Genomic DNA, 23,525 nt, shown 5'->3' with positions numbered 1-23,525 from the left:
AAGGCAGTATAACGTGTGTTGAGTCAGACTTAAAGAAGCTGACATGGCTGCATTTGAAAAGATTAATATTCTGAAGCAATGCTTTACCATGGATTGTAGGTTGTATAATTGAATGAGACAGGTAAAGGTTCAACCAAGTGAATGTTTGCAACCCACATTTGAACAGATTATTATTCTGAAGTAATGCTTTATCATGGATTCAGGATTGTAGATTGTATAATTGAATGAGACGGGTATAGGCTCAACCAAGTGAATGTTTGCAACCCACATATTAAATGATACACTCGAACATTCAAGTTAATATTATTCCATGCAGTAGTATTGCAAACCAGGAATCTACACTGTTATTACGATGATAAACAGACTTATTGCAGAAACTTGAACATACACATTTTCGACTTGAAAATCAAAACAAAAAGAATTAATGATATCGACAAACAATGTAAAATGTTATGTATTAAACCCTTAATACACGAAAACAGATTCGCCTAATGGCGCTATGGTTTCCTTGACATAATTGGAATTTTGGGCACAAACTAAAAGTGTCCAGCCGTAAAATCTCATAGGCACCGACGCTTAATTCTTGTTGCGATTTTCAGAGGAGGGATACCTGTATTTGTACGTGAAATCACAGATATTGTGTTCCAATATCTGTGGTGAAATTTACTTAAGGCAAAGGAACCCATGTGCGCCATTGCAATAGGCGAACAGTCAAATTTTGATTTGTTTATTCTTTGCCAAATACCCGGGCCAAATAGTCTATTATAAGTATTTACATTAGTCATTCATTTCATTCATTCATTTCATTTCATTTGTAAGCCAAACTAATCAGGTAAAATGAAAGAAAACTCACTATCTTAGCCGCTAACAATAACTGCGATGTGCTATTATTATGTGGATTTAAAGTCATAATTATAAATCTAATTCAAACTTGCTCCGTTGTTCTAAAAACACAATGAATTTGGCCGAATCCAACAGGTGTAAGTTGGGATCTGTGTAAACATTACAAGTATGCCAAAAACTTGACCAAACTCATTTTAAAAGTACATTATGGCTTTAAGCTAATCTTCGAAGATAAATAGCCTGCTTTAAGAGTTACATGTAGCCTACATCATGTGCTTTAAGGATAGGAATGATACATTTCAAGATATTAACCAAGTACATCATTTCCAGCTGCGAGTAATGATGCATGTAATCTATCTTGCATTTGTGTATTTTTAAATTACTAAACTGGTGAATTTTTTATTTGGTACATAGGGTTGTGACATGCGTTACTTAGATGACATTAATCTTAGTCCCATAATCACATCTTTTAGATTTACTATATAATTTTATCAAAGTATGATACAACAAACGCCCTGAACATACATGTGAAAGCAACAAAAATTCTATATTGTTTGGCAAGCATTTTTAGAAAATTTGTCAACACTTAATAACATATTATGTGAGAATGTTAACAGCATGTTTTCAAATATCTTTTCCGAAATTAAAACGTTTTTAAAATATACCCTTATAGTCCGACATTTAAATGTTATCTATAAAACATTTTTTTTATTTGCTGGATAGTTTGTTGCATTTATGCCCTATTATGTGCGTTTCATGACCAATCAATGTATATTAAATGAACGGTTTTAATCACGCATGTACTAAGATAATTACTTTTGACTTTAAACATCTTGTTAAAATATACATAACGTTCGATGTGCGTTATTAATTCTAATGGCTGGTGGACCGCGCCATGTCTGTCGTCGGTGTATGGCGGTAAGCTGGGGCACGGAGATAGCAATTATTCGCCATGCACGCAATATAGCCTTACGAACGACATAGTTACCAATTTTACTTACAAAATCTCACATTTCGTTTAATTTTTACCTTCTATAATAACTAAAATCTACCAATTAAAAAGCAGACACAAGTGACAAATTAATGAGTTCGTATAGGCTATGTCAGTTATTTCTTATAATTTCTTTATAATAATTTTACCAAATATATCTAGAGAGAAGCTGAAAAGAAGTTTTCTCACCTTTTTATCGTATCCTGTCACCTGGTGACAAATAATATCTTCCCAAACCGTCCCGCAAAATACGACATTAATGAATTGGTTCGTATGTAACTTCCAAGCTCTCGGTACTTTTATTTATTCACTTCAAAATCAAAGGGTCGAAATTAACCTCTGTTGCAATCCTTCATTATGTTTACTGTACATGTAAGGGATCCTCTTAAAATAGTCATGGCAGCATTGCTCATGTACGGTTAGTGAATCAATTTGATATTTTCTAATACGTGGAAATTGATCTTTTAATCCTCGTATAATTAACTTCAACCGAATTGTTTTTAACAATGTGACTTTTCCTTGATTACGAATTACGGTCAAATGCATATTTAGGAGAAGGAATATTATATTTTCGAATAATTGTATTCAATACTATAAAATAGCGACCCCTTTTGGATACCTATAATAAATTATGGTAAATGTCGACTCTGTTGATCTTTTAAGGCATCTCTTCCTAAATTATGATAAGTTTGGCTTCTTGTCTATAAATTTATCGTCTCGTAAATAAAAATACACCTTAACGCGTAGCGACTGAGGGACCAACTTTATTTTTTTAAATGATGTAAACGTTTGAAATTAAATCGGTATTGGCAATGAGCATTTCTAAATGTCATTATATGAACAGCGCGGCCTTCACAATAGTAATGGAACTGACATTCAAAGGAACTACCTGATATATGAAATAAATTGGGAATAAATGGGTACATGTTGTACGACTAAAGAATAAGGCAACAAACATTGAATTAGTCCAAAAGTCTCATTGCATTTAGACTGTTCAAAGGTGCCACAAATATTTGTAAATTTTTTCTTCAATATCTCATTTTAGTCGTTATATAACGCAGCTGATTACAATGGACAATTGGAAGCAAATAATTGGGTCGCATAATTTCAAAATATTATTTGCAATCTTCTTATTTCATCTTTTACATGGAAATTCTTTAAAGACCTAGTGTTTGTTGTTAATGTTATATTGTTGTTTCTAGTGTCAAATAACAGACGCTGTAGCATGTCGTAGGGTGTACAAATTAACGTCTTTTTTCGGCATTTCTTATTTGACCCATTTATTCCAAACACTTTATTAGTTGTCTTCGAACATCGGGTAATTGATTAACATATATGTATCTGTTTGAATATACGCTTTCAGAGGGAGGGAGTGTACAGCACTTCCTTCTGAAATTCTATATTTAAGCCCCTATGCTGTTAGATAGCTGTGGGTCTGGCCGTACGATTATCCAAAGTCATTTGGGCACGTATGAAATTGAGCGTTGTAGTGCACGGAGTGTGGGGAGAAACTATTAATGAGAGGTTGGTACAGCCACCACCGCGGTGGACCGGTACACTATTAAAACGACCTACTTATTTTTGAATAGAAATTTGTCAAATTTGACAAGGGAAACTATTCAGATGGGGACATAACAGATTTCTCCTCAAAATGACTCGGATATTCTCATTAAAATGTCCAGAAACACATCAGATAGCTTTGTCATTTAAAACGGCGATCTTATCAATTATTATGGAATGAATAGATTCTTGTCAAAAATGAGTTGGAGATCTTGTCAATATGAATAGCTACTTGTTGAAACAAAACGGAAACTATTCATTTTGATAAGATTGTCGGTTCAAACTAATAAAATCTAATCAAAATATATATCTCATCAAAACGAATAGTTACGGGATCAAAAATAAATGAGTAGGGATTCTTTAAAAACAAAATGAATAGTATGAAATTAGAGTGTGTGATTAGGATTAATATACATAGTACAGAAGTACAGGAGGGACTTCATGATCCATTTTGCCATACTTTATTTATTTTATTTGTTTTCAACATATTAATACAAAAGACTTAATTGATATACATGTTATCGAATATGATTTTAAGTATACACCAGTTTAATTGTTCACCAATAAATCTCCTTGGAAATTGCATCGCCATAATAGTATTGATCATTGAATCATTGCTTACCACAAGTTATAAGTAAATGACAACATAATTTTCAAATATAAATCTCGATCTGCTTGTTCGTCAAATTGAAGACCAACGAAGCTTGAAACGTTATAACATCACCATGGTTATACTGGTATTAAGGCGGACGTGTGAACGACATCGATATATAAATATATATATTCCTGGCATAATAGTTGACTTTTTTCAAATTTAATTGGATCAAATCACAAATACAATATTTTATGTATACATGTAGTTCGAATAAAACATCGACGTATACGCATATTGATATTGAATGATAATAATATTGAAAATTGCGTAAGTTATAATTTGTCGGTGAAAATAGTTTTTTTTTATCTTTACTAAATTTGTAATATATAAATGGATTGCGTTTTAATTTAGAACTTGTTTATACCGTACGCGCGGCCCTAATATTGTAAAAGATTGTTCGACTGCTCAGTGCCAGAAGTGGGTAAGTGCAATAGATGCCTTCTGAACATACACACAGTTGATCGTACTCATCTACACATGGCAGCTACACATTGCAGTTATTGTACTTACCCACTTCTGGCACTGAACAGTCGGTATCTTCGTTTTTACCGGTGCCGTGGTTGAGATAAACTTTTCTATTTGACTCATTTGGAAGACGGTTGTAACAAACAAAGATATTACATTAATGTTACTGTCTTTTGCCTTTGGTATGATGGCACATACTTTAGGAAAAATTATCTTCCTTATAGCCTTTACAAGTTTCAACCTTTTACAATGTAAGGATCGCCATTGGAAAATTAGGGCAAAACTTGTTATTATGACCGCGTGAATTTCAATTAACAACTTCATAGAGGAAATATACACCATGAAAATATCATCAATAATCACTCCCACGTCATCAGTGTTGATGGATGTGAGTTTTTTCTTAATAATGCTCTCGATTGTATATTAATAGAATCCAATCTCAAATTCTTTACTCTTTAACGTAAGGTAAATTAAGTTTAAATGTGGGCTCAGAAAAAACTTGCAACCCTTCAAAAGATGGGGACGTGAAGTTAAACTACATATCACCATGCATGTGAATAATAAGTATATCATGGAATAAACAAATTGTTCAATTGTATGGAATTAAGACAGCAAACTACGTGTAGGCTACGTGTGTAGGCTATAATAGTAATTTCATATAACAATTTATCAGATTTACACCAAATCACATGTCCCATCCAAATACAGACGCTACTGCCACAGCCTTCCAGAACCAACCACCTGAGACCGGTTGCTCATTTTTCACTGTCTCCCGAAATGTTTCCGGGTCAGAGGTTATTTCCGATCTATCAACTAACAAACCAAGTTCTTTTTGTAATTCCGATACGAAGCAACTGCCGCCATTTTCTTGTACGATATCATCAATCATATCTAAAAGTGCGTTGACCTGGGTGATATTCTCTTGGTCTGTGGCACGGTTGTTAAAAGCTAGGCAACGGTCGCCACATTTATTCACGAATTCCCGGATGTTTGGTGGAAGAGAGTCTAGGTATTCTTCAAAGGTCATTTCACCTTCTTCAAGGTCATCTTTACCCGTGAACAGGACGATCATGTGACTGCAATAGAAACACAAGATTAAGTATGTTAGGTACAACACCCAAGTAAAGTAATCATGTTAAACTTAAATAACAATGGTATTCCGGTAACAGGTAACATTACTTTAGTGGCAAAATTGTTCGGGAGATTCACAAGCGTGATGTCTGCTATGTAAATGGAGTATGTTTGCAAATTTGTATGAGATCAGTTAGTAACAATTGCTTTGCTAAATACTACAAATATGATATGATACCACAATAATTTGTTAGTTCAAACTGACATAAGGGTGAAAGTGTGTTAAAGCGTAGGTATTACACGCATTACACAAACGGATTTTCGTCTTTCCGCTATTGTAAACACTGGAATACTTGATATTGCCACAAGTGTCAACTTCCATCCCATTTATTAGCCTAATTTTACTTGTTTCATGCAAAGAACAATTCAATCCAGTAAGTCATGTGAAATTGACAGGACATTGGATCAACGTTCACTTACAGTTGGCGGAATTTTTTTCCAGCAATATTGCAATACTTTTGTGTCGTGTGTGTAGTATCACTACTTTTATTTCATCATTAGCTAAACATCTCAAAAAAAAGTAATTACCCCCTTTAAATGATGGCCATTATTAAAAAAATATTTAAAGGGGTAATTACTTTTTTTTAGATGTTTATTTAAAAATGTATACATCATGGACATTTGAAATCAAATAATTTAAGGAGTGATTATTACTCCTTGTTTTTTATCCTTGCAAAAATCACTCTAACTCTGGGGAATAGTATTTCTTTTTTAACGTAATTTTAAGACTCTTACCGTAAAGATTCGCCTAATGGCGCACATGGGCTCCATTGACATCACTGGAATTTTAAGTACAAACTATAAGTGCCCTCGAGTAAGAATCCCACGGCAAATATGGGTACGGACTCTTAATTCTTATTGGGATATGCAGAGGAGGTGTTCTCTTTTGTACGTAAAATTTACCCTTAGGCAAATGAGCCCATGTGCGCCATTAGGCGAATCTATACGGTAGTAGATAAATCATTACGACATACCCATATACATCTTCTTTAAACAACTTGACAAGTAGTTCCGCCGTCTGCTGAAACTCCGCCGTCATGCGGCCCACTCTCATTACCATAATAATAGCATGAGGACCCGGTTGCGTAAACAGAAGGAAACGTGTTAGCTGGGTCAGAACATCAATGTTCTTCCGCGTTGTGTCAAATAGTCCCGGCGTATCTACCACTACTACACTTCGACCAAGAACATCATTGCTACTGAAGTTGCATTCTTCAGTTTTGGATGTTCCGCCAACAGATGTCGCAAAAGGACGTTGACCTTTTATATCTTTCAGAAGAATATGATTGCCTGTTGTGCTCTTTCCAGTTCCAGTTCTACCAACAAGGACTAGGCGTAGTTCTGAAACAAGGAATTAAAAATAAATAAATATATAAACCAGCATAGTTCTTAGTGCACAAAATACAAAATAAGATACTTCTTATTATTGGATTCCACTTAATCATGTTAAGTGGCAGGTGTTATGAAAATAGTTAGTAAGCCATAAAATTAAGGTACCAGTAACGTTCACCCCCTGTATATCCTAAACAAAGGCAGATATGTCATAATTGGAACCTATAGCCAATAGCTTCATCTTTTAGCTCGAATTTAAGATCTCATTCGTTGACATTGTTTAAAAAATAAAGACACGACGATCCAAAAACCCAAGGAAGATGCCAAATTAAAAGTTGCAGTTTGCCACATTGCATGCCCTATTGATTTGTACACAAAGCGTTCGCGAACAAGATAACTAGCGCTGTGCTTTCATTGATTAGCATAAAAAACTAGCGTCGTGCTTTCATTGATTAGAACACAAATGTGCAACTTTTTATCCCGGCTTTTTATTTCGTATCTTCATCAGGTTTTGGACTACCGTTTCTTTAATTCTCAATCAATTTCAACAAATAAGGTCTTAAATCAGAGCTAAAGAGTACAGGCAGCGGCTGCTTGTTTTAATTTGACACATTCGTCTTTATTTAGGATATACAGGGATGAACACAACTGGTACCTTAATTTTTTGGCTTACTGTATATGTAATACCGTAAAGATTCGCCAAATGGCGCACTTGGGCTCCTTTGCTTTGGGGTAAAATGCATGTGAAAATAAAGAGCTCTTCTGAAATCCCAGCAAGAATTAAGGTTATGTGCCCTTATTTGCTGGTATGAATTTTATGGGAGGGCACTTTTAGGTTGTGTCTAAAATTCCACTTAAGTTAAGGGAGCCGGGAGTCCATGGCGCCATTAGGCGAAAGTTTTAAGGTATGTGATAAAACCACTACTTACACTGCATGCCAGATTCCTATTGCTGCCGCCCCAGAGGTACACTGCTGCCAAGCTACTTCATTGCTACTCTTAAGTACCCATGTGCAGTGATGTGGGTACCCAAGAGGACACACTTGTATCGGAATCACATAGTACAAGTACAGTATTCATACTGGCATTGGATTGGTACTGCACTCAGTGGTATGGAGCCACAAAGTAACTGCAGCATTGTACCTCTGGGGTTAGTAGCAATTGGTATCTGTTAGTGACTCAAGGTAGTAGAATGCGCAATAACTAAAATCGTACCATCGTGTTTAAATTAAATTGTATTAAAAGCCTTATACGATTTCGGTCAAATCTTACTTATTATTTGCCAAATATTATTAGTAACAACTGTCAGGGAAGTTTGCTGGTCATTTTAATCCAAACTAATGTGGTAAAATAAAAGAAAACTCGCTTAGTATCTTACCACTTAACTGTGGAGCTCCATGGGGATTCAAAGTCATAATATGACTTAAATTCAAACTTGCTCTGTTGTCCTAAAAATGCAGTGAATTGGGCTGAATCCAATTATATATGAGTTGGGGCATGTGTAAAATATAACAAAGAACCAGGTTTGAAAAAAACAAAACAAAATGATTTTATAAGGTCGTACATTGTCCTTCAACAGAAACTTATTAATATGGCTTACCTTGTTTACCAAAGAATTCTATTCCTTGGTGATACTCTTTTTCATCCATGTGAAGTTCAAGAAATAATCTAGACTTCGCTCGAGTTTCCAAATCTTTGGTTATTAATACATCTTGTAGTTGTGATTGTAGACTTCCATTTTGGTAAGAATTCCAAAACTTACGTAGTCTATTTCTACCCTCAATATTAAGAGTAAAGACAATCGAACCACTCCGAATATCAATGGGCGTGGCACCATGTGTTTCAAAGACATGACATATTCTCTTCAATAGATTATTCTGTTCCATTAAGAGTCCAATCATTGTAGTTTGAAGATCTTGCCGATGCGGTTGGGCTCCAAGAGTTGTTGGCAGTGAGATATCTTGGGGCATTGTTTGCTGTGCTATATCTGGACTCATGATGGCTAGAAGTACTTGGTTTTTCACTTCATCTATGATGGCTGATTTGACTTCGGAGACTATATCAGCCGTTACAGACACCTCTGAAAAAGGCAAAATAAAAACGAATGCTTGAGCGCGACGGCGATTTCCGCATAATGACGTATACACGATTACTATAAACCACCCTATATAACCCATTAAGTGGCTTGCCTCATTCGCCGAGCGCGAGTAGCGACCATGACAAATAAGGGTTTGCATTATTTAGAAAAAAATCGACAATGGCGCCCTCTGTAGTCAATACAAAGAGGTGCGAACGGTTTGTCTGCTATTCGTCGGAATGCGGTATTTTCTTCGCTTAGAATAACCGACGGATACCAAAGAGATATGAAACATGAATAATTCTGCTTATGGCTTTCTCTACATACTATAATAGATTCCAGAAGACATTGGAGTGTTGAGAAGAGGTTAAAGGTCATTGGACCTCGACTATTGTCCGAAATAGGTAACGGAATTAAGCGGCATTTTGATCTCCTCCTAACTGCATAGTGTGGAGTCAATGAGCACATTAATTGATAATAATACCTGAAATAACTCCCAACAGTTGTGGAACGTATAATAATATTATCACAAAGGTAATGGTTGTATAACGAGATATTCTGGTTTTTGTTGTTGCTTTAGGATTGTTTTTGTTGTTGGTGATGGTGTAATTGAAAAACAAGGTTATTTGTAGGAAAAACTACTTACGGACATGCCTCTGGATATTGACCGATGCCCCTGATCCTGCTTGAACAACCATGTTACCTTCTCCTTGGACCTCGACACGTCGAGATGTACTACGAAGCCCTGTGTCGACATCGACACCGTCGTCATCTGATGACATCTTTATTTAATAGTGGCTTGGCTGTTTGAAAATAAATCACCAAATTTGTTATATAACATATGCATACACTGTTCGCCTTTAATATGTTTAATATACCGTAAAAGCTCGTAAATTCGAATGCAATATTTCTTATCAAAACAATATTCAATAAATAATGAAGAAATGCATGTCTCACGTGCTTCAACCTAATGGACAAGTGCTGGGCCCTTTTGACATCTCCTATATCATCTCTTATTAAATTTTCACTTTTGCTCGGGACCTTGAACCCTCGGGGCCTCTGGACTTCGTCCATCCGCTTGCTACGCCACTATAATAAAAGGGCGAACAAGACAATGCAAGATATTAAAGGATTGGAAAAAAATAATGAAGTCCCAAGATAAATTATGATTTATAACTTCATGAGGTTCGGGATAAATGATATTTGAGATAATGCAAAGAAATCAGGACTGAAAGGGAATTGAACCCGGCCTCATATTACTATTACAACAGTCAAGAGTTTTACCACACTGCGGGTACCCATGGTACCGAGTATCATAATTGCATATACTGTCAATGTCTTAGCAACCAATTACCATAATATATAGCATACTATAAATATGTCAGATTTGCCACAAATAAACTGATTTAAGATGATCATTCATCCGTAATCCTTATTTTCATTATTTTTTACTGAATATTAATACTAATGGCAAATGTAATTTGAACGCCGTATTACCTATAAATACTTTCCCCTGCACTACGTATATTTATAAAAGCTTATAAAGGGGTTGATTTTTACGATAAATATTAAATCAGGTAACAAGCCAATTATATTAAAGGAGGTCGTGGTAGTTGAACTGGAATACTATGCAATTTCGTAGAGCTATTTGGGCGCTACATGCATTTCAAAACCAGACCTCTAATCTTTTGCTCAAAGACAATACTATTCTTATTTCCAAAAATAAGCCATTTTAATATACTATATTTAATATAGTATATTAAAATAGCTTATTATGATATGTAGCTTATTTTAATATGAAAAATACAAAGTCAAATCTTACCGTAATCCTGTAAATTATATGGAGATGGCCGACATATTGGATGAAAACCATGGATAATTATCTGCAACAAGCCGCCGTAGATGGGGTTTACTTGCTGAAAATCACGGTGAACGGATTGCCATGATTGCGGACGATGTAGTCCGGGGATAAAGAACTGAGGTGACTCAGGTGAGATAGAACTAAGGATCCGGGCTAAGGATTTGAGTCCAACAATACTATTGTTTGGGTTTTTAATAAAAACAAACAAACACACACGAATAACTAATCTAAGGAAAGCAACAAAATCCGATACTCTTGATATTTATGCATATAAATGCAGTTTATTAAAAAGTGCAACCATATTTTTATATTGCTGGTATTTGGTAAATGGATACATTGGGAGTTTTGAATAGTACTTCCATTGATAAATTATATCCTAACCGATCTGAAGCCTTTTAAATCATTGTTAATGATATAACAGCTATATATATATATATATATATATGCGTCGCCCTGCTATGTTAGATCAGTTACTTAATCACGCTATTCACTTCTGATTCTTCCTTTTAATTTGTCTCATTATCAGGCTTAGGCAATTAATGTAGCATGGTGACGTATGGTGACTTAAACTTTCCTCATTTTGTGATGCGATCAAACAAAATCAGTCTGAACTAGGAAATATTGATATTGAGATATAGCCAAACAAAGGAAATATTTTGTTTTATTTCTTCTTGGTTTGGAATTGCTCATATCATTGGAACTGGTTATTCAATTTCAATGGGGTTTTCTGAAAAATGCAGCTTTGTAAATGTTTTTTACTATCCTGTAAGAAACTCATGATGCAGTCATGTCTACAGTAGAATTCATCTCGACCTTTGCAGGACTTAACCCCATTAAAAGCTATTAACCCTCGATAGCTCTCATTGAAAGCGCTCAACTGATTAAATCGGATCTTCTCTGGCTGTGCACATGTGACTGTTTTCATGTGCGATATCGCAATAAAGTTTGCGTATTATAGCTTCAGTTGGGTAACCGATTATAAAGGAAACGAAAGGAAACAATGGTATGTGTACTTTTGTTCACGAAATGAGACAAAGACCTGCTTTTTTGTTAACCAGCATTCTTCAAAATGAGCAACATAATGATTGTTGACTTAACACGGTTTGGAAATAATTTCTTCACAGAAGTGCGACCCTCTCCAAACATCTAAATTAGCTAAAAATTTAGGACATGTTACAAAACTTTATTTTCTAGAACCTATTTAGAATAATTTAAATGTAGCTTTTACCGTTTTTTTGTGGCATCCTTCAGAAGTGAGCGGTCCGATACCAATATTTTCGGTCAAATCTCCATTCAATTAACACGGGGAGTTGGCTAGCTATGCCTTGCCCTCACTCATATTTTACAAAAGTGCGACCATTTCTGAACATCTAACCTAGCTGTAATTTTAGGTCATGTTAGAGAAATATATTTGCTAGAAGTTTTGGAGAATAAATAAAATATTGGCTGGTTATTTTTCACACAGTGATGTTAACTAGGCAAGTGTCCATTCTCCCAACATACATCATTTGTACAGGTCACGCGTCAATGATGAGAGCACTGTGTATTGTGTATAGGAAAACGGACAGTAACTGCAGTATGTGAACATTTAATATCGCCAAGTTCCGACTGATTTTGCTTGATAGCATCACATTGATTGAATACTCATCATCAAGTGAAGTGCAGCACAAGCCCAAAGTGTATTCTTTTACAATGGCGACTTGAAATTGAGAATATTGTCGAGCTTTCATCAGCTGTGATTCTTACTTTATCAGGACTGATGAAACTTGTGTGTCGTACGTGAATAATTATAAAGTTATAGCACCAATGTATTTCTGAGACATGACAACTTCCCGGCGTAAATGAAGTCTCTGGCAATCGCAGCATCATGCCTTATACGTTAAGGAAATTATTATCAAGCACGAATCACGTGGTTTTATTTTAAAGAAACTCATATTGACCCACTTAAAGGATGTCTCCGGTAATCACAACATTATGCCTTATGATTTCAAATCAATTATCAAGCAAGATTCACGTGGTTTTATTTGAAACAAACTCACTATCAACACGCGATATTCAAAATTCCCGAGTACAATGGCCTCCTGGTAACACAATGAAGGCTGACGACAGTTGAGCACAAATAACCATGACGTCATTGCACTAGACAATTTCGGCGCGGGAAATTTTGAATATCGCGTGTTGAGAGACGACTGTTTTTATTCGGTTTTAATGTTAAATATGAGTTTGTTTTAATAAAACCATGTCATTCGTGCTTGATGATTAGTGATTGTCGGAGACTTCCTTTGAATAAAATGGTTATTCATATACCATTATGAATAACGGACATATGTAATTTTGTCGGCTTAGACTGGATCTATGTTGGAAATAACATATAGCCTACTTAAAAGCTGCAAGTTTGCGTAGATACTGGCAACCAGCTTACTTTTGTTAATACTGATATCTGAATTCGACTATTTTGTTTGCCTAGCTGTATTTGAACCCTGTCCTCCTCAAAAGGGACCTCACAATATATAGAATCATATAGGGAAAACATTAAATATGTTCCAAATGCATATTAAATTATTCATATACATTCATTACACACATACACTAAAAAAAACAACAACATTTGTGCACGTAAGATATGTATAATGGAGGCAAATTGTTCTTCAAGTTCAAGGTATTCAGGAAAAAATAGTTTGTACTATCTGCGATATATATGCAGTTCAGAAGAAATGAGAAACAAACAAAGATCAATGAATCCTACTGATCAATTCTTTACTGGTTCACATGCTAACCAGATATCATATATAGTGCAAACTATTCTTTTCTGAAACCTCTTAAGCTAGACGAACAAATTACCTTCAGTTTTACTTGCTCATTTAAAGCTTTTAGAACCTTTGTCCAAACATGTTGCACAAACCTTCAAAAACACTTAAAGACCCATTCAGTGATCCTAGCGCAAGTGTAAAAAAAATTAAAATTGTTAATAAATTGCTTAAAAGTGAAGGACAAGTCATTCAAATTGTCATTTGGTATTTTTGAAATGACAAATTTGGCAAAAAACAAAGAAAACAGCAGTACTGACGCGAAGTTGAAGCCCCATTCAAATACATGTAGCTAATTTACATACTGTCAGTATCTAAATTACAGATTCATGTAAAATGTCTTATTTTGTCTTAATAAATACACAGCTTTCGGCTGAACCACTCGCAGGCTATGTTAGCACATCTATGACAATGACAAAGGTACCAAAATCTGAATTTTGATGATTTTTACGATCGTCCGCATGAGCAAATCACTGAATGGGCCTTTAAGTAAGGGGATGATTTAGATCATATATCACAGTATCATAAGTATGTGGATAGCGGAAATCTTTGAGTTCTCCTCCTAACCTGGTAGCTTTCAAGTTGATGGATGGGTGTCAAGCTATCACTTGTAGCACTGTAAAATGAGAGAAAATAAAAAAGCATGGTATTATGAGTCGTCATCGTCATCATCAAGAACAACCGCACCCCCATCCACACCCCCATTGAAAATTGAAATTGGCCCGGTAAACACTTAATAAAATTATGTCAGAATGTTTTGCAGCAAGTTTTAACTAACATTAAATAACATTAAGAAAACATTAAAATGTTTTCTGAAAGTTATTGAAATGTATTATCCCTTTATATAACTCGACATTTGAACGTTTTCAGTGACACGTTTTATGTTTGCTGGGCACACACACACACTACTAAAAGAAGAAAATACATACCACTTTCTTATATGAATACTAAGAACTTATCCCTAGGAATGTTGAACACTTCCGGTAGACAGCTGCGATTGTATCTGAAATAGAAAGATAGAAACAACGTAGTTAGTTCTGAATCCGTATTGAGTTTCAATTCGGCTAAAAAACAAAAAAACAAAACAAAAACAAAACAAAACAAAACAAAACCACAACAAACCATTTTATTTCTCGTAGGCAGGGTGCATTTCTTTTTTGGCATGTTGGGAGCAATTTTGCCGCATTCCGTTTTTCTACTTGATGTGAGAAATCCAAAACAAAAGGAATGATAACATTTTTCGAAATATTTTTTTCATTGAAAATAAACAGAGAAAATAAGATAGAGAGAAAAGGAAAGAAAGAAAAAAGAACAGAGGAAGAAAGGAAGAAACAAACAAACAAACATTAGAAGAAGAAAGCAATGAACTCAATAGGAATTAGAAAAAGAAATGATAAACACTTACTGCAATCTCTTATAGTTGTGTCGTCTACATAGCTGTACCAGATTCTCAAACCCACGTGTTGGTAGTCGAATCCTCACTAAATCAAGCCAGTGCAGATTCGCCATCTCATCCAAACCTTCTAGAAATGTCTTACACGCCAATTCGTCAGTATCTCCTACTCCCTCTGTATCCATCTCATCGTCGGTGCCACAACATCCAAGCTGTAAGTCTTCAACCTGACGCCATTTTGCCATCGACTGACTGACCATGCGCAGGAAAGTTGAACACAACGTCCAGTTTACGGTTATTTGTAACGCTTGTAAATCCGTGACCAATCTGAGAGATTCAAGAAATGGCGCGAAACATGATGGGTTACTAATAACAGATGGGGATACCGATACGCGTTGTAGACATCGCAATTTGGAAAGAGATGTCGTAAGAATGCCTAGGCAATCATCGTCAACATCATTTCCATCCAGATGTAGAGCATTCAACAGAAGTCCAAACTGAGGAATGTGACTGCACAGATGATGCATGCTGTCAGTGCTGGCTCCCATTAGAGATAGGTCAATCCAGCGTAGTTTCAAACCGGTGAAACCAAGTGAGAGTGGTACCAGACCATTATCGGCTTTGTTACTGAAGAGAATGATATCCTGTAAATGCGTCAAGTGTTGAATGACACCAGCCAGCTGCAGCACATTGTCGTTTGTTAACCCTGTATTGGCAAGGTCTAGGCGTGTAAGGGTACGAAGTCCACCACTTCCAATAATGTCAAATAATCTGTGAGACGCATCTGCAAGACGAAGGTGTCGAAGATTCAGAGTTTTCAATGCGACACAGTCCAACTTGTCCAACAAAGCAATGACCGAACTTGGGGTTTCTATCTCCCACTTCTCAAATGCTTGATATAACTGCGTCTTTGCTAAGTCGTCTATACTCGGAAGCTCCAATCCTTGAAGAGCTCTGTCCAATTCCATTACATTCAACCTGCTTGCAGCTTGGTCATACTTTTGAAGGACATTCTCCGACAATGTCTCAAAGGTACTATCATTAATGAAGTCAATCCCTCGCCGCGGGACACCATTAACGAACACATGTTCGATATCTTCTGGGTTCTTCAAATACTGTAGAAAATACCTGAAGGCGACGGCAGTTTGAGACGGTAACCCAGTGAATGCTACCTTCTTCCACGGAAAAAACTTCAACAGGAGATCATTGAGCTTTCCGGTGGCTTCTCCTTCAAGATTGCACTGAATGCATAGCTCTATAAACTGCTGAATATTTCTGCTTTCATCAGCACTAAGCTTGCCTCTGACAAATCGGTTCATATACTTCCAAATCTCAGCAAAGTATACCACGTTTAAACGATGCATAATTCCTTCAGCACACTTCTCGCTATTACCGCAAGCAGATAACAACACGAAACTAAGACTAAGTACTTCATTGGGTTTATGAAGTGAGCTCATCTTTCTCTCGAATTCTAGTGGATGCGAATCTGCAATATGAGCAAGGTAATGCCCCGCACAATGTTCTTGTCCTAACTTGTGGAAGAATTCTAACTTCTTTCTTTCCAATGTCTTTGTACGCAGATTGGAACGCGAAAGCGACCCTGAAGATCGGGCTTGTGGAAATTTCGCCTGGTTATTCACAATACCGTGTCGCGTTGTGATAATTCCCAGGTGATAGGCGTCAGTCACAACAGTTCTTGAAGTTTTCTGAACAACATCATCCTCTGTGAATACAAGCTGACTTGCAGGAGGCCATAGTGCATTTAAGGCGATCTTTCCTAGTTCTAAGACTATGTTATCTAAATCTATCTGTGATGAGGAGGTGCCCTTCGCTACGTAATGATCGTGCATGAAATTCAAAAGTGCATTGAGTAGTTTTGTCATTGTTGTGGGTGCATTTGTATCATGTTCGTTTTCGTCGCCATCTTGGCTATCCATATGTTTCCAATATAAACACAATAAGTGGGTTACTAAAGGTGTAGTAGCCATGCCAATTTTCATACTGTTAGACTCTATGAAGTCAAGGAGATTCCTTGCCTTTACTACGTCTTCATCACCAAAGAACTTTCGAATATAGCATCCAACTTCATCATCAGTAAATCCTGTCACTTCGTAATTCATGTAATGTTTCCTGTGGTCATCCAACGTACCGAGTTTATCTGGACGACTTGTTACTAAAACGAGGCATTTCCGTAATGTCCTACATGACAGAATACTGGCGATATTTCCTTCTGTTTCGGAATCGAGATCCTCGTAGCACGACTCGTCTAACCCGTCAAGAATAACGCAGCAATCCTCACCATGCTGTTCAAGGTATCTTCGTAACTGACTTCGCGTGATTGATGTATCTTCTGGAAGCAAATGTTTGATAATTGCATCTTCGATATTGGTTGATAAGTCCAAATCGCGCATTCTGAGTAGGAATAGAAGCTTCTTGTGTTTCAATAACGAATCCGTGCCTTCACAATTAGCCCAATCATAAGCAAACTTAGCAGTCAACGTGGACTTTCCCGTTCCAGCTTCGCCTTGAATGATAAGCCTGTTAGCTGGGTTGCCATCAGTCTTTTTCTGACTAAAAACCTCTTCATAAGAAGAAAGAGGTATCTTTAAGGCTTTGAATGGACTTGGTAGATCGAGAATGATTGACAGATTTGTGAAGACATCCTTGATATCAATGCAGTTTGATTTGTCCCATGGGTAAATGGGGAGGCGACAGACATCGTTGAGGTATGTCCAACATAGGTCATCACGACACTGGTCAACGTTGAGGTCAGCAGATGGTGAGACAATAGGAGTAGGAGAGATGCTCAAATAGGAACCTGGTACAAACGCAAAAAGTACAATAAATTATTGTATTAATTTTATTTAAACTTTCCTATAAATATTTCTTTACATACATGATAAGAGTTTTCTTTTGTAATTGGCCCCTTCCAGCCATTAATGGCGTTTTTTGGCTTGGCTAACTCCAATCAGGATTACCCATGCACAAATTAATATTTTTTTATGCTCAATAATATGTTAAGAGTCTGACTCATACGAGAGAGCCAATCTTGCAGTTGTTTTGAGTTTGTTTGTTTGTTGGTGTTGTTTGGGTTGTTGTGATGTTTTGGGTGTTTTGTTGTTGTTGTTGCTGGTCGTCATAGTTTTTGTTGTTGTTTGTTGTTGATTTTGGTTTGTTGCCATTCTTGGCATTGTTTTTGATTATTCGTTTGTTTCTTTGGTTTGGTTTGTTTGTTTGTGTGTTTTTGTCTTTATTTGCAATCGACTTATAACATGTTGCCAACATATTAAAACTGTATAAATGATTTACGAGATTCTGAATTAGCATTCCTAACCTGACGTTAGCAATTGAGCCAGATCAAGTCTATCACAAAGCTGCAAGGCATTTGCAAGACGTGATCTTTGCTCCTCCTCCGCATGACGTTGATTGCATGCAAGAAGCATGTCAAATATGACCAAGCTGATGTCATGATACTGGCGGGTGATTTTGAACTTCTGAATATCTGACGCTGTGCATCCAAGGAAAGTTGCCAGGGCCTCCCACTCTGCGCCCAAATCATTTGCGAGGCATCTGAGTTCGCTTTCATCAACAGGTGAATTTCCTATGGGGCAATAAAACAGTAAATCAATTAATCAATCAATCAATCAACAAATCAATCAATCAATAAATAAATCAATCGATCAATTAATCAATTAACCAATCAATTAAATTATCAACCAAGGACAAAATTAATAATGTCTTCAAATTACATTTCTATTAGGCAGAATATCAACATTTTAATTAAGGAAGATAGAAAGAGAAGGATACTAGTAGTATATTATCAATTACAATTGGCAATGCAACAAACAACTGAACAATTAAACAAAACATCAGCAAGGCTTGATTATAATCACATGGAATAAATGACACATGACAGTACGTGTTGTCAAATTATCGTTTCCGCATTTCAAGGACTTTGGACTATTCACTTTTAGCACAGTTGCATTCCTGTGTAGGGCGGATGTACAATGTTTGACAAATAAATGAGCTGTTGTACCCGGTTGTACAAGTTTTAGGGGCCTGAGCCCCTGACATGCCCAGTTTATTGGGGGGGTTATATTATATGCCCGCCGGGCCGGGCTATGGTACTTGCCCACCAGAACTATTGGAGAGGGACGGGCCCCGGCCGGTCCCCCGGTTATTGAGCAACTGCATTTTTTGTATGGAGGAAGCTGAGAATGTTGGCAATTACTAATACTAGGGCCTATGTGATGTTTAGCGAATATATTTGAGACCCAGGATTTAAACTGTGCATGCCTAGATAGAGTCATACCCTGTTTAAATATAAATTACCCCAAATTACGACAATTAAAATTCATTGTTTTAGGCTACACCTAATCTACATTTAAATTCAGTGTTGCATTTGAAAATTGAATTCGGAAACACATTATGATCAAGAATGGTCATGATACAGTTATAATCAGATTTAATTAGCTCAAAACACGTACATCACTACAACACGTACAGCACGTGTCATATGGTGTGTAGTTCCATAAGCTTCCATATGTAGGCCTACATGTTTGAATTTAAACGACATTAATTTACAGACTATTTATTTACCTGCCATTCTTAGTGTGTATAAATCGTATTAGTCCTCAATTATCATCATTATTTAACACACTCTGTTATCTGGTAATGTCGGACGGTACAGACCCGTGCACAGAAACACTGAAGCACGAAGAAGAAAACACCATTATTAATATATAAATGCTATAAATCAACTTTGTCCTTAACTCTTTGTGTTGTCAGGTCATATCAACGGGTTCAATGATTTCCGATTGGAAACTAAACACATAGAACGCTAGTCAGTCGATGGCTATTGTTAAACAAGACCCACTCAGTAATAGACTAGTAATTTAATACACGCAGATGCTTGAAACGAACTAATTCGGTGTTGAACGTAGCAAAATTTTTAGTTATACATGTACAGTATACACCGCACCTTTTTAATTTCTTTTTTAATTTTCTCGGTCAAATGGAAAGCAACTTGATAATTTTCATTTCTTCGGTAGGCCTAAATGTCGATCAGAACAAAACTATAATGCTTGCTACTGTATATTTTTTTCAAACCCTGATGTTAAACTTAGGTGTGAAATTTAGGCTAGTGTCAGATTTTCGATTTTCATAGGCTTCAAGTTGCTCCGCGAGCTTGTTTTGGGGTCAACGTTTTTGCTTTTCAAAGTAACATAATTCGCTAACGAAAGATCATTTCCCAATAGAAATGAAGTACTGGTTGGACATTTTGGCAGTCGCAAGTGAAAAAGGGTAAAATCAAAACGGATATTCTGACAAAACTATAATATATAGACCCACACGATGTGCCTTACAGAGGTGGGAAATATATTTCTGTAGCGAACTATATTAGTTTGAAACCCAAAAAAATAATTCCGAAAAAAGCTCGCGGGCGAAGTTGAGGCCTATAAAAACAAAAATCTTACACTAAGACTAATTTTAACACCAGGATTTTTTAAATATCCAAGCACTATGTTTTTAACTGACATTAATGAAGAAAAACATTATTGCTTTATATTTAACCGAGAAAATTAATTTCATAGCAAAAAGGCTTATCTCTAAAGTGTGCTGATTTCAACATGTAGGATCGATCGACTTTTATATTTCATAGCAAAAAGGTGTATCTCTAAAATTGTGCTGATTTCAACATGTATCGATCGACTTTTAGAGCGACTATGCATGACAATAGAAGCTGGGCAGTGACGTACTGAGTGTAAACCAAATAGCCGGGACAAACACTAGTCTAGACTCTCTACCAGTCATACGCCTTATTGACCAAAGGTAGGGGAGAGCGGGGAGTGTTCGCCCTAGGGGCAGGTTCGCCCACCCCTTGTTTCTCAGCACTACGGCTATCAGGGAATTTGGTGATGGCAAAATTAGGTGACATAGGTCATTATAACCTTCTCATATTAGCTACGCGACATATAGGGACGTGTTCATCGAACTGCAGCTAAAACAAAAAAATTACACCAAAACGTAATTTTTTCTTGCATTCATAATGTTGTATTATCATAGATACATAAATACAGATGGTTTTAATGGAAATCTGTATTAGGAACATATGGGATAACCTTCTCATATTAGCTACGCGACATATAGGGACGTGTTCATCGAACTGCAGCTAAAACAAAAAAATTACACCAAAACGTAATTTTTTCTTGCATTCATAATGTTGTATTATCATAGATACATAAATACAGATGGTTTTAATGGAAATCTGTATTAGGAACATATGGGATTTGTCAAAAATTTAATGCAGTTATAAACTCCTTATTCGATTTGTGTTTTGCATACCCCGAAGAAAATACAAAAAAAATGTGCACAAGGGGCTCGTTCGCCCTTTTGAGGATGGGGCATGTTCGCCCTATATCTTCCCCGGGCGGACTTACCCCAAACTGGAGGGCGGACCTGCCCCATCAGCGTATTATGCAAAATATTGATAATTAAACCATTAAACAAGGTAAAACTACTGAAAACATGTTTTTTTAAAGTTATGTGATATCGGTATTACTCATACCACCGTTTATGTCCTAATCCATTTCTCCCCGAAGTTGTAAACATGATACGTTTAAGCTCACTTTGGACCCCTACATTTTACCCTGACCCGACCCCTGCAACAAATTTAGTGACTCCCCAGAAGAGAATGAATGCCCTGTATACTCTTGCTAAATGTTTGCATTGAATATGTTATTGTTATGCAATGTTTAAACCTTTTTGTGATTAGGGTGAACTTACCCTCACCATATATGAACCTGCCCCAATATGGGGCAAGTTCGCCACTTTGCAAAACTTTTTTGTTTGCTCTATCCTGTTGCTATTGTAGGGCCTATAGTTCTGGGATTGTGGTCGTATATAGCTAAGACATAGGGCTTTCACATGGGCTAATCAAGTCATCACTAACCTTAAAATTGGCATCGCTAGGCTGGTCAGAAAAAAATAGGGCGAACACTCCCCGCTCTCCCCCATGTGCCTAAAGTTTGTATATTTAGTGAGTCAATAAAACGGATCGATCATGTCACTTTTCAAGAGGCCGAGGGAAGACCCGGGAAAAACATTCTCCTCTTTTGAAACTTATGTCTCAGTGGAGAAAAAAGTTTGTCTTTAAAGAAAATGAAAAAAAAAGGCAAGTGGGTAGGCCTATCATACATATGAAATTTACGGATCAGTGGCGTAACTTTGGGTCAGGGTGCCCGGGGGCGAAAGTAGATCAGGTGCCCCTTACCAAGGGTATGCATGGTGCAGAGAAATTCATTTTGGTATTGAAAGCCATATAGACCTACCCAATAACTTCACTTACAAATGGTGTTTCAGATTAAATTTATTCTATGTTTCAATGCGCTGTTTTATGATAAAAGAAATGTTTTTATCTTCTCCAATGTCTTTACCTTTAGACTACTTTTGAAGATTAGTCACTAGCTCACGTAAGGGTTGTGGCTCCAGGCAAGAATACAAAAGGGCGCGCGAAAATGTACATAAATAACACTAATTTGTTATAAGTTGAATTTCGGTCTTAAAACGGTCTTTCAAATGAGTGCGCGAAAAATTTGTGTTGAAAGGGGCACCCAAATGAAGAGTAATTCTATGCATAGTGGCTAAATGTTTCCACGTAGTCCTATAACAAAGTTGTCAAAAGGGTATCCAGGCCTGGGTGCCCCCTGGCCCAGGTGCCTGGGGCGCCCCCCCCCGCATAGGAATTACGCCACTGTTACGGATGTACATTTTCACAATCAACTCCTGCGGTCTAAGGACCGAAGATACACAACGGAAAGTCACATAAAAACGCAAACTCGCATGAAATTGCCAACATTTTGGTAAAATCATCAGCAATTCTAATATCGGCCAACTAAAATTCTAAAATCGTCAATTAATTCTAAAATCGCCAAAAATACAAGATCACAGGAATATTTTAAAATTAAAATTGAGTAAAATCGCATGAAACCGCCACAGAACTTGTGAAATTACAGCAAAAACTTATATGGAGAGTCAACATTTCAAGTTCAAAGTACACGCATGCACACGTTCCATCTTATCTATGAACTAATTAAAGGCACCACGTATAGCTTTTATTTAAATAGCAAATGTGCATTTTGTTTTATATATCATAATTTAGTAAATTATGATATATCAAAAAAAATTAGAGAAGGAAAAAAAAATGGTCCATCCAACACATTTTGAAAAGAGCAACAGGTTGTCAGAAAACGTTTTAAAATCGGTTACCAGAAAACATTTTAATGTCGGTGGCCATAGAAGTGTCGGGTTATAAAACGTTTTGTAAGTTTTAAAAAGGGCTAACAAATAATCTAGTTCAAGTTGTCCAAACTTTTGTTTCTTTGAAATTTTGTGTTCAAATTATAATGATT

General features: G+C 36.3%; 2 protein-coding genes across 2 annotated transcripts; both read right to left on the bottom strand.

Moving 5' to 3' along the window:
* Positions 1 to 5,089: 5,089 nt before the first annotated feature.
* Positions 5,090 to 10,915, bottom strand: LOC140140268 (GTPase IMAP family member 4-like). Its single transcript, XM_072162058.1, has 5 exons — positions 10,876 to 10,915; positions 9,700 to 9,856; positions 8,577 to 9,056; positions 6,620 to 6,986; positions 5,090 to 5,590 (listed from the first exon to the last, which is right to left on the bottom strand). The coding sequence occupies exons 2-5, from the start codon at positions 9,833 to 9,835 to the stop codon at positions 5,200 to 5,202; spliced, it is 1,374 nt and encodes a 457-aa protein (XP_072018159.1). The 5' UTR covers positions 9,836 to 9,856; positions 10,876 to 10,915; the 3' UTR covers positions 5,090 to 5,199.
* A 1,586-nt stretch (positions 10,916 to 12,501) lies between these two features.
* Positions 12,502 to 19,877, bottom strand: LOC140140943 (uncharacterized). Its single transcript, XM_072162705.1, has 5 exons — positions 19,714 to 19,877; positions 18,449 to 18,715; positions 15,127 to 17,932; positions 14,651 to 14,724; positions 12,502 to 14,337 (listed from the first exon to the last, which is right to left on the bottom strand). Exons 1-4 carry the CDS (start codon positions 19,718 to 19,720, stop codon positions 14,658 to 14,660), a joined length of 3,147 nt encoding a protein of 1,048 aa, XP_072018806.1. The 5' UTR covers positions 19,721 to 19,877; the 3' UTR covers positions 12,502 to 14,337; positions 14,651 to 14,657.
* Positions 19,878 to 23,525: the final 3,648 nt, after the last annotated feature.

The sequence above is a fragment of the Amphiura filiformis genome, chromosome 19 (assembly GCF_039555335.1).
Source record: "Amphiura filiformis chromosome 19, Afil_fr2py, whole genome shotgun sequence".
NCBI classification, from domain to species: domain Eukaryota; kingdom Metazoa; phylum Echinodermata; class Ophiuroidea; order Amphilepidida; family Amphiuridae; genus Amphiura; species Amphiura filiformis.
Note: the sequence above shows the minus strand (reverse complement) of the source record. Positions and strands in the feature narration are given on the sequence as shown.

What these genes read in the sequence shown, in the direction of transcription:
- LOC140140268 (XM_072162058.1), bottom strand. Translation starts at nt 9,835, where the DNA reads ATGTCATCAGATGACGACGGTGTCGATGTCGACACAGGGCTTCGTAGT. An exon ending in CAATATCCAGAGGCATGTCC is followed by an intron (nt 9,057 to 9,699) that starts GTAAGTAGTTTT and finishes TGCCTTTTTCAG; the next exon opens with AGGTGTCTGTAACGGCTGAT. An exon ending in AGAATTCTTTGGTAAACAAG is followed by an intron (nt 6,987 to 8,576) that starts GTAAGCCATATT and finishes TCCTTGTTTCAG; the next exon opens with AACTACGCCTAGTCCTTGTT.
- LOC140140943 (XM_072162705.1), bottom strand. An exon ending in GGCTCAATTGCTAACGTCAG is followed by an intron (nt 17,933 to 18,448) that starts GTTAGGAATGCT and finishes CGTTTGTACCAG; the next exon opens with GTTCCTATTTGAGCATCTCT. An exon ending in CACAACTATAAGAGATTGCA is followed by an intron (nt 14,725 to 15,126) that starts GTAAGTGTTTAT and finishes TTTCTATTTCAG; the next exon opens with ATACAATCGCAGCTGTCTAC.